The sequence below is a fragment of the Chiloscyllium punctatum genome, chromosome 2 (assembly GCF_047496795.1).
Source record: "Chiloscyllium punctatum isolate Juve2018m chromosome 2, sChiPun1.3, whole genome shotgun sequence".
NCBI classification, from domain to species: domain Eukaryota; kingdom Metazoa; phylum Chordata; class Chondrichthyes; order Orectolobiformes; family Hemiscylliidae; genus Chiloscyllium; species Chiloscyllium punctatum.
The window spans coordinates 39,752,464-39,770,272 of NC_092740.1; the positions used below are offsets into that span (position 1 = coordinate 39,752,464).

Sequence of the window (17,809 nt, forward strand, 5' to 3'; positions counted from 1 at the left end):
TTGTGGCTAAAATGGCTTTTCAGTCAATTGCAATGCTGAAGAGGATAGTTCGGCTTTTAATTCTATGTAATTAGTTGATTTCCAGTGCCTTGGAATTCAATTGTGCAAGATTAGACCCAAAATAAAGTTTGCTATTTCTGTATGGTAACTGAAGCTTCACCTATTCCTGCTCTAGGTGAGGAATAATATGATACCGAAGCACTTTCTTAAAAGAACTTTCATGTTTTCAGCTGGCTTAAATAACTTCGTGTAGTCTTCAAGCTACTTAGCTCAGTAATTGTTGACAGTCAGCAGTACAAATAAAAGTCCTTTTGAAACTTTTTCCCTTTGTGGAGGGATCAATGACAGGGGACATAACATTAAGATAATGTGCAGAAGGTGAATGTCAGGGAAAATCTTTTCACCCAGAGGCTGGTGGGAATCTGGAATTCACTTCTGTGATGTCAAAACATACAGAATCATGGTGTACCACATGGAAACAGACCCTTCGGTCCAACCTGTCCATGCCGACCAGATGTTCCAACCCAATCTAGCCCCACCTGCCAGCACCCAGCCCATATCCCTCCAAACCCTTTCTATTCATATACCCATCCAAATGCCTCTTAAATGTTGCAATCGTACCAGCCTCCACCACTTCCTCTGGCAGCTCATTCTTTACACGTACCACCCACTGTGAAAATGTTGCCCCTTAGGTCTCTTTTATATCTTTCCCCTCTCACCCTAAACCTATGCCCTCTAGTTCTGGACTCCCCCACCCCAGGGAAAAGACTTTGCCTATTTACTCTATCCATGCCTCTCATAATTTTGTAAACCTCTATAAGGTCACCCCTCAGCCTCTGACGCTCCAGGGAAAACAGCCCCAGTCTATTCAATCTCTCCCTATAGCTCAAATCCTCCAACCCTGACAACATCCTTGTAAATCTTTTCTGAACCCTTTCAAGTTTCACAACATCTTTCCAATAGGAAGAAGACCAGAATTGCATGCAATATTCCAACAGTGGCCTCACCAATATTCCAACAGCCGCAACATGACCTCCCAACCCCTGTACTCAATAGTCTAACCAATAAAGGAAAACATACCAAATGCCGCCTACACTATCCTATCTACCGTGACTCCACTTTCAAGGAGCTATGAACCTGCACTCCAAGCTCTCTTTGTTCAGCAACACTCCCCAGGACCTTATCATGAAATGTATAAGTCCTGCTAAGATTTGCTTTCCCAAAATGCAGCACCTTGCATTTATCTGAATTCAACTCCACCTGCCACTTCTTGGCCCATTGGTCCATCTGGTCAAGATCCTGTTGTAATCTGAGATAACCCTCTTCACTGTCCATTACACCTTTTGGTGTCATCTGCAAACTTACTAAATGTACCTCTTATAAATCATTTATGTAAATGACAAAAAGTAGAGAACCCAGCACCGTTCCTTGTGGGACTCCACTGGTCATAGGCCTCCAGTCTGAAAAACAACCCTCCACCACCACCCTCTGTCTTCTACCTTTTGAGCCAGTTCTGTATCCAACTGGCTAGTTCTCCCTGTACTCCATGAGAACTAACCTTGCTAATCCGTCTCCCATGGGGAACCTTGTCAAATGCCTTACTGAAGTCCATATAGATCACATCTGCCACTCTGCCCTCATCAATCGTCTTTGTTACTTCTTCAAAAAACTCAATCAAGTTTGTGAGACATGATTTCCCACGCACAAAGCCAATACTATGGACCAAGTGCTGGAAATGGAAATAGATTAATTAAGTGGTTGGTTTTGACCAGTGCAGACTCAATGGGCCAAAGGCTGTGACTCTGTGATAACATTTCTACCACTGCCATCAAGTAGAAACGTAATCCTGGTTCAATGAAGTGTGCAGGAGAACGTGCCAGGAGCAAGACCAGGCATTCTGAGAATGAGGTGTCACCCTGGTGATGGTACTGCACAGGACTAAGTGATACTGCAACCAATGATTAGTCTAAGCCCAACAATTCTGCCACATCCAGCTCTAACTGATGGGCAATTGAATAACCAACAGGCGAGTGCTCCACAAGTATGCCTATTCTTGATGATGGAAGAGCACAACATATCAGTGTAAAGGATGAGGTTGAAACACTTATCTTCCTTTATTTCTAAGATGAATATTGGAACTGGACCTGCTGTATAAATACTTGTGTCTTGGGGGTTGGTTCATGTCTTTGGCTGGACAGTCGATTTGTGATAGTGATACCAACAGCATGAGTTCAATTCCCATACTGGCTGAGGTTACCATGAAGGACTCTCCTTCTCAATGTTTCCTTTCGCCTGAGGCATGGTGACTCTCAGGTTAAACCACCATCAGTCTTTTTTTTGTCAAGTGAGATATCAGTCCTGTGTCTGGGAGGACAACAACGATTTTATCTTTACTTTACGCCTTGTAGATAGTGAGTCGGCTTTAATGAGTCAGTGCTGCTTTGATTAATGCAGAATCTCCTGTTCACAGTATTTATTTAACTGGTCCAGTTCAATTCCTACTCAGCAGGATCCTAGAGTTTACGATGTAGGGATGGTCACTGATGAAGCAGCTGAAAGTGGTTGAGCCTAGAGGACACTCCTGAGGAACTTGAGCTCTTGCGTTGCACTGGTAATGTCACTACCTCTGAGTCAGGAGGTCTGGGTTCAGATGCCACCTGATCCAGAGGTGTGTAATAATATCTTCAAACAGGTTGATTAAAAATGTCCCCTGAGGAACTCCTGCAGCAGTGTCCCAGGAGTGAGCTGATTGACCTTCAACAAATGTAATTGTCACCTTTTGTGCTAGTTAAGACTCTAACTATGAAGAATTTTGGCCCGCTTTTCATTCAATCCCATTCAAGAATGCTCACTGTTGTCACACACGAATGCTGCCTTGATCAAAGTTTGTGAGAAGATTTGTAGCTCGGGTGCTCGTTGTTGTGGTTCTGTTCGCCGAGCTGGGAATTTGTGTTGCAGACGTTTCGTCCCCTGTCTAGGTGACATCCTCAGGGCTTGGGAGCCTCCTGTGAAGCGCTTCTGTGCTGTTTCCTCCGGCATTTGTAGTGGTTTGAATCTGCCTCTTCCGGTTGTCAGTTCCAGCTGTCCGCTGTAGTGGTCGGTATATTGGGTCCAGGTCAATGTGCTTATTGATTGAATCTGTGGATAAGTGCCATGCCTCTAGGAATTCCCTGGTTGTTCTCTGTTTGGCTTGTCCTATAATAGTAGTGTTGTCCCAGTCAAATTCATGTAGCTTGTCATCTGCGTGTGTGGCTACTAAGGATAGCTGGTCGTGTCGTTTCGTGGCTAGTTGGTGTTCATGGATACGGATCGTTAGCTGTCTTCCTGTTTGTCCTATGTCGTGCTTTGTGTAGTCCTTGCATGGGATTTTGTACACTACATTGGTTTTGCTCATGCTGGGTATTGGGTCCTTCGTTCTGGTGAATTGTCTGAGAGTGACTGTTGGTTTGTGTGCTGTTATGAGTCCTAGTGGTCGCAGTAATCTGGCTGTCAGTTCAGAAATGCTCTTGATGTATGGTAGTGTGGCTAGTCCTTTGGGTTGTGGCATGTCCTCATTCCGTTGTCTTTTCCTTAGGCATCTGTTGATGAAATTGCACGGGTATCTGTTTTTGGCGAATACATTGTTCCTCTTCCTCTTTTTGCAGTTCTGGTGTACTGCAATTTGTTGTGGCCCTTTTGAATAGTGTCTTGATACAACCTCTTTTGTGTGTGTTGGGGTGGTTGCTTTCGTAGTTTATGCTGCCTTGATGTCAAGGGTAGTCTCTCTCACCTCACCTCACCTCACCTCACCTTACCTCTCTTCATCTCTGAAGTTCAATTTCTTTCCATCCTTGTACCATGTTTGCTGTTATGATCAAGTGATGAACTTTCCTTTTCTCTTTAACCCTGCCTCGGCCAGTTACAACAAATATTTTATTTGTTTACATGTAGCTATCACACTTGGATTAACCAGGTCAAAGTAAAGAAGATTCGATTCTAACATTTCCTTGAGCGAAAGCAAGTTTTATAAACTGTCAAACACTGGTAGCTAAGAAAATGTGATGTGTACCATGTACACACAATACAGACAATAAATTTGAAGAGGAGGGATTAGGAGGGTCTCTATGCAAACAGACAGATACATGAAGTTATTGTTTAAAGTTTCGAGTCCATGATGTCCATGAATGAAACCAGAGTCCCAACAATTTAGCCAATGTTTATTTTGCTCAGGAGTGGCAAAGTTTGCATAAAGAGTCATTCTGTTTCAAAGCGCAGAAAAAGGCCGTTCGTCCTATCATGATCGCACTGGTGGTCAAGCACCTACCTAATCTAGTCTTGTATCCCAACATTTGGCCAGTAGCCTTGTGTTCTATGAGGCTTCAGACTTTGAGGGACAGCAACAAAAGTTCTTAAATGTTGTGATGATTCCTGCTTCAAGCAGAGAGTTCCAGATACACGCTACCCTGTGGATGAAAACTGTTTTCCTTAAAACCCTTATTGACATCTTGCCCCTTACATTAAGTTTATTTACCCTGGTGATTGAAAAGTTTTTCCGATCTACCTATCTGTGTTTCATATAACTTTGTAGACCTCAATCATGTCCTGCCTTAGACTTCACTGCACTAAGGAAAACAACTGCAACCTATCTAGTTTCTCTCCATAGCTAAAACACTCTATCCCAGCTAACATCCTGGTGAATCTCTTATGAACCTTCTGTAATACAATCACGTTGTTCTTGTACTGCAGTGACCAGAACTGTGCACAATACTCCAACTGTGACCAACCAATGTCAGGTATAACTCCATCCTAACCTCTTTGCTGTTGTGTTCAATGCCTTGACTAATGAAGGCAATTTTGCCACCTTAACCCCACACTCCACCTATCCTGTTGCCTTCAAGGATCGATGGACATGCACACCAAGATCCCTCTGATCCCCTCTACTTCCAAGGATCCTACCGTTCATTTTAAACCTCCTTGCCACGTTAGTCCTCCCAAAATTGTATCACCTCACTTTCCTGGATTAAACTGTAATTACCACAGCTCTGTCCATCTGACCAGTCCATCTATTTCATCTTGTAGTCTAAAGCTTTTGTCCTGGCTATTTACCAAACCACCAATGTTCATATTATCTGCAAACCAACTGACATTTATATTTGTCTAGATCATTAATATATACTACAAATAACAAAAGACCCAGTACTAAACATGGCCTTCTAATCACATCGCTCATCACCCTCTGTTTCCTGCCAGTAAGCCAGTTTTGAATCCAATTTGCCAAATTGCCAAGTTTGAAGCTTTCTTGACCTGTCTGTTATGCAACAACTCTAAACCATCAATGTAAACTCAAAGGGGCTGAATGGCCTACTTATGTTCCGGTGTTCCTATATTTGTAGATAGTAGAAATTCTTCCCCCTTCCTGACAAAATCAGCTTTGTTGTCTATGCTTATAAATTCTTTGTTTCCCAATGCTCGTTAAAACGTGTACGTTTTTGCGATTACTGGGTTTGAAACCCAGTGCCTAACAGCAGCTACTGATCAATCAATTCAAAACTTTCCTGTTTTCCTCAACCAAGCAGCTCAGAACAGGGCTCGTGCACATTCTGACTTCTCTTACACCCAGAAAGTAAGTGACTTAAAACAGTAATTTTAAGTAAAATGCTAAATTTCAGGTAATCAGTCTTAGATTTTACACAAAATTTAACTCTTGAAATTTAAAAACTCTTAGCTCCTCCTTCACCAACCGTATGGTGTTCCTCAGTTGTCTGTCCCAGAGTCCTCAGTTTGCCCACTCCTGGCTGTGCTAGCTGGTTGCCTGTTACCAAGTCCACTCCTCTTGGTGATGCTGACGTTTATTGCAAAAACCATACGTCATTCATTAAAAAAAATTTATCATGCAGTTCTCATCATGTCTACTTCACTGAGATGCTAACTGCCTGCTTCCAGGTCCTCACCACACCCACTCCCCTTGGTGATGCTGACTGCCTGCCTGCCTCGGAGTCCTCATCATGCTTACTACTCTTCAAAAGATTTTAATGATTTCATTTTCACTTTTCACAAGGCTAGAGGGATTCAGATTTAAAAGATTTAAGGAGAAGCTGGCCAAATCTCAGAATATAACATTTCATTCCTCACAAAGTCATGCAGCACAGGTCAGAAGGAAGGGACTGATGATGTTCTCCTTGCTATAGGAAAGATGTTTTAAACTTCAAAAGGATGTTGCTGGGAGAGGCTGAATGGGCTGGGGCTATTTTCTCTGGAGCGAGGCTGAGGGATGACCTTATAGGGGGGTATACAAGGTCATGAAGGGCATGGATAAGATGGATAGCCAAGGTCTTTTGTCCAGGTAGGGAGTCCAGAATTAAAGGGTGTAGGCTTAAGGTGAGAGGGAAGATTTAAAAAGGGGACCTAAGATGCAGCTTTTTCATGCAGAGGGTGATGCGTGCGAGGAATAACCTGCCAGAGGAAACTGATACAATTAGAATATTTAAAAGGCATCTGAATGGATACATGAATAGGAAGGATTGAGGAGGAGATGGACCAAATGCTGGCAAATGGGACTAAATTAATTTAGGATAGCTGCTCAGCACAGACAAGTTGGACCAAAAGGTATGTGTCTGTGCTGTGCATCTATGACTCTACACAGCTCTCATTCAGATTAATGTGAATCATTCATAAACCTAACACAGTCATTAAAATTATCTTGTTTCAAATTGTTGGCATGTTGATGTTAGTAACTTACACAAAAGGCAGCAAATCCAGAAGGGACACATGAAGATTTACAAGGATATTGCCAGAGTTGGAGAATTTGAGCTATAGGGAGACGTTGAATGGACTAGGGCTGTTTTCCCTGGAACATCAGAGGCTGAGGGGTGACCTTATAGAGTTTTATAAAATCATGAGGGGCATGGATAGGATAAAAAGACAAAGTCTTTTCCCTGGGGTCGGGGAGTCAAGAACTAGAGGGCATAGGTTTAGGGTGAGAGGGGAAAGATATAAAAGAGGCCTAAGGGGCAACCTTTTCACACAGAGGGTGGTATGTGTATAGAATGAGCTGCCAGAGGAAGTGGTGGAGGCTGGTACGATTGCAACATTTAAAAGACATCTGGATGGGTATATGAATAGGAAGGGTTTGGAGGGATATGGACCAGGTGCTGGCAGGTGGGACTAGATTGGGTTGGGATATCTGGTCGGCATGGACAGGTTGGACTGAGGGATCTGTTTCCATCCTGTACATCTCTATGACTCTATTAGTTCTAGTGGGCCAGTTTGTGTAGCTTGTCTTTTAAAGTCCCTTGCGATTGGTTAAGTTCATTGAAAGCTGATATATTTTGTTTGATTTTATGGATTTTATTTGTAACCACCATACTGTTTGTTTCATATTTATTGTTAGGTTGGAATTTAGAATAGAAGCCCTAATGTCTTGGCAATATTAGTTAGCAGATCTGTATTTCTAATTCTGGGCTAGAGAGCTGATTCAAGTCAAAGTCTGAACATTGCTTGAGAAAAGTACTTCTGCATAAAATAAACTAACTGCACTTTTTAATGTTATATTTGATACTGGGGATTCTTTGCCCTAGCTTGCATGTGGATTCAAAGACTCAGAGTATAACCATGCTTCTAATGTAAAATTCCTGGAAATTCAGTTGTCTACAATGTTGATATTTTTTCTACCATGCACTGAATGTATTTTAACTATTGTTCAGCATTCATCACTGATTGCGTCCCGAACTTCCTTTCTGCTTTCCCTCTCGCCCTGCTCTGTGATTTGCACTGGAGAGGTGTAGAAATCTCCAGTACCTTGCTTAGATAGTTGTTCTTCATGTGTGAGCCTGAACAGTGAATGGCACCAGATCCTGACCTTGATCCTGATCCTATCTTACATGCATATCAATTATTGGCTAATTAATTCAGCCAAAAGTGATTTTTGTAGGTTGACCTTTTCTTCAAGTTTAATGGAAAGCTGACTAATTAGCAATTATTGTTGCTAGCTGCAGAAGTAATTGAAGAGCTTAAATTGTTTTCCTAATAATGCTGTTCTCATTGTATTTATATAACCTGAGAAATAACAAAAGACAGATGCAGCAAGGAAGTGGATACCTCCCAATCATCTACAAAAATAGATATGTTTCTAATAGTTAGGTTTTATTGTAATACAACTGTTGGCTTTACAAGAATTCTTTCGCCTGTGTTAGCAACAAGGTCCTATCTCGACCTTACATGTGATGTCACATTCAATATTAAAATGGCCTTCATCTAAATTGTGTGTATTCGAATGAAATGTATCTTTCCATTATGTTGGAAGTGTTGAATGAAAAATGGGATGCTGCGCCGTAACCTAATTTCTTCATTTTAGACATCCTCTGTATACCAAAGGCATGAAGCTAGTGTGAATGGTTACAGGAAAACCATGTGCTTACTATGCACATGAAAAACTCATCACATTGCAGATGCATTGCTCCATCTCCTGTTAAACCTTAGGTCTTGTATCATTGTATTTTTTCCAAGCTCTATAACGGTGTTCTTATTGCATTGCAATTCTCGATGCTGGAATTAAATCCAAACTTCCATCTCAGCAGTCGACAGATTTTAGATCATTCTGCTGAGTTTGCAAATGAACAGATCAGTTTGCAATTTTTCCTATTTTAATCTGTCTCTGAATTTGTAGTTTTAATAAAGCAGCCTAGAACAAACACCAAGGGCTACAGTTGTGGCCTTACTTGAATATTTATATTGTTGATGTTAAGAAAATTCAATAAAATGAACCATGCTAACCAATTTTAGGAGCAACAGTGTTCTACCCAGGGTATGGCAGTGGTCATCGACCAGCCAGATTCTACCTGAGCTGTCATGCAAACAAGCACACAAAGCAAACAAAGGATGAAGCACCAAATTGGGATTTAACAATTGATTTTGCTGGGCTGTTGTCATTTGCAATGCTTAAAAGAAGTCCTGTTGTGGCAACAAAAACCTGGTAAATACTGATTCCAACAGCTCAAAAAAACTGAACAGCTCGAAAAGGTTGATATAACAGCTTCTTCACAGCTCAGTATCAGGCTTGCTCCATGCAATGTGCAAAAATATTTTAGATCTATCTGAACATTCCTGCAGTTGTGTTGCAAGAAATTAACAAATGGAAATCTGAACAGAGATCCAAAAGTTGTGAATGTTAATGGCCTATTTCTTGGGGAAAAGTTTCCTCGTGAAGTTTTTAATTCTTTTATTAGTAATAACTCTATTTTATTCATGAAACACATTTTTAAGCTGGAATTGTAGTATAGATTCCTTTGCAAAAATTTATAAAGGCTTATTATGGTTAAAAGTGCATAACAGTCATGTGTTACACAAATGGACAAATTTAGTTGGTAATGGGGAAGTATTGGGCAGAATAGTAAAAGAAGGATAAAAATTATAATCAAGTTACAAGCCAATACACATGCCTACATTATAAGTGTTGAACATGTAAATTTCATCATTTAAGTCCTATTCTTTATTGTAGACATCATTGTTTCTTGCATCAGAAAAGGTCCATTTAGAATTGGTCCATTTTTTGCCAGGTTTTAAACAAAACAAAAAAAAGTTGTCGTTGCATTTTCAGCACATTAACTGATCATTAAAATAAACATACAACACAGCAGATGCTGGGAATCTGAAGTAAAAAGAGAAGAAACTCTGGTCTGGTAGCATCTGTAAAGGGTGAAACAGAGTTAATCTTTCTCATTCAATATTACTCCTCTTTCTGAAAGACCTAGGAGAGGAATTAGGCTATTGAGCCTATTGAGTCTGCTCTGCCGTTCAATGAGATCATAGATAATCTGGTCCAAAATTCCATTATTCTGCCTTTTCTGTATAATCCTCGATTCCTTTACTGATTAAAAGTCTGTCTGTCTCAGCCTTGAATGTACTTGATGATCCTGCCTCAACAACACCTGCAGTAAAGAATTCCACAGATCCAATGCCCTCTGAGAAGAGATTCTTCCTCATCTTCCCTAAATGTGTGACCTCTTATTTTGAGAGCATGTCCTGTGGTCTAAGACAGCCTATGTATGACTGTTAACTATATCAATGCATTGCATTTACTAAAGTGAATATCTTCAGACGTTTAGTTTATTGCCAATTCCATATTTGTCGTGAATTATTTAAGACCATAAGAAATAGGAACAGTAATAGGCCATTTGGCACCTTAAGCCTTTATCCGACAATTCCTAGTGTCCATTTTCTTGTCCTTTTCCCATAATCCTTGATTACTGATCAAGAAACTGTCTCGGACTTTAAAAAAGTGCAAGACTCTGCCCCAACAGCTCAGTGGCAAGGAGTTCCAAAGGCACTTAATTCTGAGAGAAGAAATTTCTCCTCATCTTATCCTTAAATTGCTGCCCCTTTATTCTGAGATTGTCCCCTCTGGTCCTCGCCTCCACAATGAGCATTTAGCATTTAGTCTGTCAAGCTTCTTAAGAATCCAATGTGTTTTAATGAGATTACCTCAGTCTTTTGCATTTCAGCGTGTAGAGTCCCAATCTCTTTATCCTTTGCTTGTAAGACAATCGCTGCATGCCAGGGATCATCTTAGTAAACCTCCTCTGAACTCCCTCCAGTGAAATGGTATCTTTCCAAAAAACATGGGGACCAAAACTGCTCTCGGTACTCCAGATTTGATCTCACCAGCTCCTTGCACAGTTGCAGTAGGATTTTCCTACTCTTATACTCCAACCCCCTTCAAATAAGGGCCAACATTTCGTTAGCCTTCCTGATTGCCCGCTGCATGTGTACTCGCGTTCCATGTTTCATGAATAAGTATCTAAAGTATCTTTATTTTTCAGCTTTCTGCAGTTGTTTTTTTTTATTTAAATAACTCTGTTCTTTTGTTATCCCTAACAAAATGATCGGCTTCATATCTTCCCACATCATATTCCACTTTCTCTTTTTTGCTCACTTGCATAACTTATCAATGTTTCTTTGTAAGCTGTTTGTATTCCTCTCCCAACCTACCTTTCCACCTGTTTTAGTGTCTTCTGCAACTGTGGTGATAGCACATTTTACTCCCTTCCTCCAAGTCGTTAATATATTATAAATAGTTGTGGTCCCAGCTCAGATCTCTGTGGAACCCCACTTGTTGCAGGTCGCCAACTTGGAAAAACAGCCCCTTATCTTCACTTGCGGTTGCCCATCCATTGACCTCTATCCACTCTGAAACTTCCTCGAAAAGCTCGAATAAATTCGTCAGATATGATTTCCCTTTCATGAAGCCGTTCTGACTCTGCTTGAGTAGATTGATATTCCAAATGTTCTGCTATTACTTTCTTGATTGATTCCATACTTCTACCTAAATAACAAAGAAACGCTATCATTTGTCCACTAATATCAGCAACCTAACTATGGATTCTTGACTGTCAAAGAGCAATTTCAGAAGTCTTCTCAGTTGATCTGCTAAATAAGTACGACTTGCAAAGCTAAGTGCAAGGCTATAATGTATTAGTCCTCATTACCATCTTACAGGTGAAAACCCTGGGCTGGGTTGAATATTGTTGAACAACCTGTCCAACACATCTTTAATCAGGATTTGATGTTATTTGTAAGACTTCCACATGAAGTAAGGGTGTAGGTTTGACTACTGCACACATTATTTGTTGTGTACTGTCTTGGTAATGACATCTGGCTGCTAATTTGGCTGATACATTACAGGGCCCATCCTATTCTGAACTGGCAACCGTTGGTATTTTTTTCTGTATAGAAGAATCGAGAACTAGGGGTCACTCTTCAAAAATTAGGAAACACCAACTTAAATTAGAGATGGGGTAAATTTTTCTGAGGGCCTTGAGTCTTTGTGACCTACTCCCTGAAAAGTTGGTCGAAGCAGTGTCTTTTTAATCTTTTTGAGGCCAAAGTGGATAGATTCTTGGAAAGCCATGGGTGAGGGGTTATCAGATGTGCGGGAAGGGGAATTTGAGGTTACAGTCAGATCAGCCATTACCTTATTGAATTGTGGAGTAGGCTCAATAGGCTGAATGGCCCTAGGCTCCCTTTAATTTGTATGTTTCCATATTCTCATACAGTGTTAGAGAATGTCTGTCTAATTTTAGGGCTTTTAATCTTAAATACAACTGCAATAACAATCTGAATTCCAATCCCTTCCCCACAAAAAAAAGAAAAACATCATCTTGAGTCATAGCGTCATACAGCATAGAAACAGCTCCTTCATCCATGCCAATCAGACAATCCAATCTATCTAAACCCATTTGCCAGAGTTGGCCCAAATCCCTCAACCCTTCCTATTCTTCTACCCATCCAAATGTGAAAGGTTTTTTGTTTGTGCCACCTCCACCAGCTCACCTAGCAGATCATTTCAGACACGCACCACACTCTGTGGGAAATCTATCCCTCAGCTACTTTTTGAATCTGTCCCCTCTCATCTTAAACCTTTGTCCTGTAGTTTTGGACTCTTTTCTCCCCATTATAGGTCTATTAAAAAAAACTTTTGTCTGTTTACCCTTTCCATGCCCCTCAAGATTTTGTAAACCTCTGCAAGGTCACAGGGAGAAAAGCCCAGCTTATCCCTCCTCACCTATCCATCCTCTCCCTATAACTCCAACTTTCCAGTCCAGGTAACAGCCTCAAATCTTTTCTGCACCCTTTCAAGTTTAATATCATCTTTCCTATAAAATGTCTGCAGTTAAGTATAAAGTGTGAAAAATGAGCCATACCCACTACCCAAAAGACAATAACTGGTAGTATAATCTTCAATAATACAATATTTAATGTAGAAGCTCTGAATGCAGTATTAGAAACTGGAACCATTAGCAATACAGAATCAGCTTTGAACCATTGAATACCACAGTCCAAATTAAATCTTAAATATATTACAGTAGAATAAGTAGTCAATATCAAAAGGCACCTACAAGATTTATGTATGCTTCCCAGTATACAATGTACATTGTTAAACAATGTGGTATAACATAACTTCGGTCAGAGGAGATACAACAGCATTGGCCAATTGAAGAACATTGTTTAAAATAAAAAATGTAGAAGCTAACAATAATGGAGTGTGTGTGAAAGCCACGAATTGATGCTGTAGTTTTCTGGAATGCACTACCTGGAAATGTGATGGAGACAGTTCAATTGTGGCAATCACTGGGGGCATTGGATGATTGTTTCTGTTTAAACGATAAGTAGATTTACAAGGAAAAGGCAGGAGATTGGCAGTAAAATCGAATGCTCAGAGAGCCAGTGAAGTCACAATGGTTGGAATGGCCACCTCCTGCACTGCAGCAATCTAAGATTCTGTGACATTGCAATAGTCCAATCATCAACTCTAATTTGGTATGATGTTTAAACAAATAATGAAGGAAGACTTGCATTTATATTGCATCTTTTGCAACTACCTGACATTTCATATTGCTGTATGGCAAATTAAGGACTCTTGGAGTATAGTTACTGTCTTACTGCAGGGTATGAGCTAGGCAATTTGTGCAATAACTGGTTCAATGATACAGCTTTTGAAACTTTATCACTAATAAATTGTCATTTGTGACACTACTAATCTGTAATATCATGATGACACTTTTAATTATGTGTGGATTTCTCAGAAATAGTTGAAGTAGACTTCAGCAGTGTGGAGGATGAAATTCACTGTTCTCTGTGCATAATTCAGTCCATCATGCAAGATCTGCCAAGTTCTTCTCATTTAGATATTGTTGGGCATGGGGGGGAGGAGGTATATTGTACTGGGCATGCTTTATATTTACAAAATCCTGCATTTTTCTTTCAGGTTCGCAGCTAAAACTGTGAACAGTGGATCTTTGGTACTCATCACAATAGAAGTGAAGGAAGGTTCAACAATGCAGCTGAGGATAAACACTGAGAAGTCTGTGATTGGTTCAGTGCTGCTGCGGGAGCTGAAGTCTGTGCTGTCTCAAGACTGACCAGGATATGTATGCAAGCAAGTGTCTGGCAAACATTGTGAAGTCAGCCATTGCTGTTGCCTTTCATTTATAATAGGTTATACCCCCCCATCTGGCAGTAGTATGTAAACCACACAGTAACAATCTTGTTAGAATCTGCTTTGAAATTCATTATATAATTTAGCACAATCCTTTTTCGCTTGCTACTAAAGTAGCACAGTCCAAAGTAAGTAACTAAACATTGAGCAGCTGGATTAAAAGATCAGCAAATCTACTGTTGTTTTGTTTTGGTGTGGTGTTATGGGTATTTTTTTTTCTTTTGAATGAGCAAACATTAAACATAAGTTAACATTTATAACCTTGTCTCTTTGTTCAGGAGTGTGTGGAGGCACTAATTTTTAAGCATTTTCAGCCACTATAGCTTTTTGTTTAGTTTCCAAGAAATTAACTTGAGAAGTAAGCATCAAATAATCAGTGAGAGGCCAAATGGTTCAGTGGTGAATTTATTGTAGAACTCTTGAAAGGCGCTCTATTAAATAAATGAAGACAATAGTGCATACTCTTTTCTGGTGCCAACCGCTCCCCTAAATGGAGTCTGTCTTGCAGTGGTCCAAAATTAAGGATAAAATTCATCCAAAGAAAGATATATCTTTTGCCAAACAAAAAAATGTTTCACCTGTTTGCTTTCCCTTGTGATACATCAGTACCATTTTAGCTGTTAATGTTTTGGAATCCTTATCTCAGTATTTTGTTAAGCCTAGTTATATAGGCTTGACCAAATATGATGCATTCAGTTCTGGAATTGGGTAAAGAAAACTGAATAACGGATATCTGAAATTAAACCAGTTCATAGAAATCCAGGTAAACTGATCAGTGAATGAGAAGGGGAGATAGATTGATGACTTGGGTGTAACTAATTATCAGAATTCATTTGACTATGACCCCATCACACTGCCATACTCAAACATTAACTGGCAGCCTGTGCATTTTAAGGCTTTTTTTTTCATTCTTGTGATCTGTGCGTACATCCTCACCTTCAGCATTTGAAAGGGGAGCACAATATCCCTTCAATTCGACCTCCTCAATTAGGGAACTTGCTCTACATTATTCTAGTACACCTCCTAGTGGCGGGCTTACGAGCAACCTTGCAGTAGCTCGGAAAGGAGTCACAACCATGAAGTGGGGCAGGGCTAAAAGAAAGAGGCAAAACAACCTTGCTTTCCTTTCTCACCTTTTTTTTGTAATGATTGTGAATCATGGCTTTCCTAAGATCTGAAAACTAGTGATGGTTTTGAGTAGAACAGAATCTATACTTTGACATGGTACCAAGTTGTATAGCACAACAAAAAATGACTTCTCACAAATGGGTTCCCGATGATTAGAACTTCAGGTTTAGCAGATATGCTGTTTACATTTTTCTGGATAATTGTTGCAAATTGTAACATTTTGGAGATTAAAGCAAAATTTTCTAACATGGGGGAAAATATAGTTTGTTAATTAATATAATTTTATTTTAGTATAAATTGGGAAAAATGTAAAATCCTGTTAACCTTTTCTCATCTCAGAGTAAAAGGGGGAAATGGCTGCTTATGGAACAGCCAGCTTGTATCTTAATCTTGATTATGTGCCAATTTTCCAATTACGATTGTTAGTCTGTAGAGAATAGTCACTAATAGTACTTGGAGATGCTTGTACTGTTGTTTATTTTCTTCCTCCTCCACTTGCTTCAGAAGTAAAATACAAAAGTGAGCTTATTAAATTTCCAAATGGATAAACAGATTCCCATCTCAGAATTTAATTCTAGGGCACTGAGTGCTGCAACTGGATTTGATGTATATTTCTATGCAGTAATTATTTAATGATTAGGATTCCAAACAGTATTTTTCCCCTTGTTCTTGTGTAGTTGTTACATCAGGGACTTGTGTTTGCTGGTGTACAGCTGCTTCAGTTGATTTACAGTACTGCGGCTGTGGCCAGTCATAAATAAATCCTCTTATATAGTTGTTATGAACACCTGTTAGATCATCTGTCAGCAAAGCGCAGTTCACATTTATCATGGTGCGGTAGTTATTTTACCTCAATCCATTTACAGCGGACTCTGCCTCCATCACTGTATTACTATTACTGCACCATAATCACTCGTTTCCACTTCGTGTACAACTTGCAGATAAAAGATTTCAGTACTTGGCAAAATTTCATAAATAAAGGAGCAGTTCAATGCAGTAAAAGTTTATTTTTGTCATCATTTGTCACACTATTATACCATAAATCAAGTAGAATAGTGCTATCCCCAGTGCAGACAGCTCTTCAGCCTAGACATGGAAATGGTCTGTTTCTCTGTAGATGAGATGGCATGTCTTTCAACTTTAACGGGATGATGGCTTTTCGCACTCATTTGATTTTATTGGATTTAAAAACCTGGAGGATTATTAAGGCTGCTGCACAAAAAGAGCCAGCTCCAAGAACATTTCTGACATGATAATTGAACCATATTTGTTGTTTACCAAGGCAAATCTGCTAACAAAGCCTGCTTCATTAACAAGTCAAATTTATTCAGAAATGCCAAAGGTGGTTGTGTGGTATTCAGCCACGTCATTATTTCTGCTCAAATGACTTTGCAGAAGAAAACAAATTGAATAAACCATTTATAGTTCTAAGTTAGTGCTTTTACCTTTTTAAACTGAAGACTGTTTTGTTTTACTTTTAATTTTATGATCCGGTCATCTTAAAAACTTAAGTTTCCTGTTTATATATTTCACTGCTCAATCTGTGATCTGCACTATTTCTCGAGGAATTCATCTGTTAGTTTAACCAAAAGATGGGCTTGCCTCATTCAATGATGATGCACAGACCTTTGCTTATACTGGTTTGTGTGTATCTTAATGTGCATGTTTTTGATCATCCTTTCTTCTTTTTCTAGTTGTGATTCTTGACTGCTTGTCACTTATCCCAACACTTCTCAAGTGTTATCTTCCTGTATATTCTCAATTTTTAATAGCTTCTCCATCTTTGTTCCTTTTTTCTCCCTCATTTGTTTAATGCTTTGTCATACCCAATTTGGCAGCAACATTTATGGGAACACATTCAGCAGTATTTACTGGGTGCGATGTGAATGTGCTATATTTCACTGGTGATTCATCTAGCAATTCCACATTTGTAGTAATATTGCATTCCTAGAGAACATATTCTCCACTTCACTGCAGACAGCTGTTTATATAACTGCTGTAGGAATAGGATATGCATATATATCAGTAATATAGACACTGAACTGTAGAATATTTACTTTAGGAAGGCATAAGATTTTACAAGCGCAAGATTACAGGATGAAAAATGATATGTTGACATTTCACTTGTAACTGACTGCCAGGCCGAATCAATAGGATTAGTTATGAAGTCTACCGATCCACTTTACTAACACCTTCCACCCTGACCTCAAATTTACCGGGACCGTCTCAGACTCCTCCTTCCCTTTCCTAGATCTCTCCATTTCTATCTCGGGCAACCGAATCAACACGGACATTTAGTATAAACCGACCGACTCCCACAGCTACCTCGACTACACCTCCTCCCACCCTGCCCCCTGTAAAAACACCATCCCATATTCCCAATTCCTTCGTCTCCGCCGCATCTGCTCCCAGGAGGACTAGTTCCAATACCGAACAACCCAGATGGCCTCTCTCTTCAAAGACAGCAATTTCCCCCCCAGACGTGGTTGACGATGCTGTCCACCGCATCTCCTCCACTTCCTGCTCCTCTGCCCTTGAGCCCCATCCCTCCAATCGCCACCAGGACAGAACCCCATGGTCCTCACCTACCACCACACCAACCTCCATATACATCGTATCATCCGTCGTCATTTCCGCAACCTCCAAACGGACCCCACCACCAGGGATATATTTCCCTCCCCTCCCCTATCAGCATTCCAAAAAGACCAC

The 17,809-nt window shown here is 40.0% G+C and overlaps 1 protein-coding gene across 1 annotated transcript in view; it reads left to right on the plus strand.

The window, feature by feature from the left end:
* ap3b1a (adaptor related protein complex 3 subunit beta 1a) overlaps positions 1–16,610 on the plus strand; it is a 314,446-nt gene extending 297,836 nt beyond the window's left edge. The window contains exon 27 of the mRNA XM_072547465.1: positions 13,742–16,610. Coding sequence (XP_072403566.1) covers positions 13,742–13,895 — 154 coding nt within the window. The 3' untranslated portion in view covers positions 13,896–16,610. The remainder of the gene's footprint in view (positions 1–13,741) is intronic.
* The last annotated feature ends 1,199 nt before the right edge of the window (positions 16,611–17,809 follow it).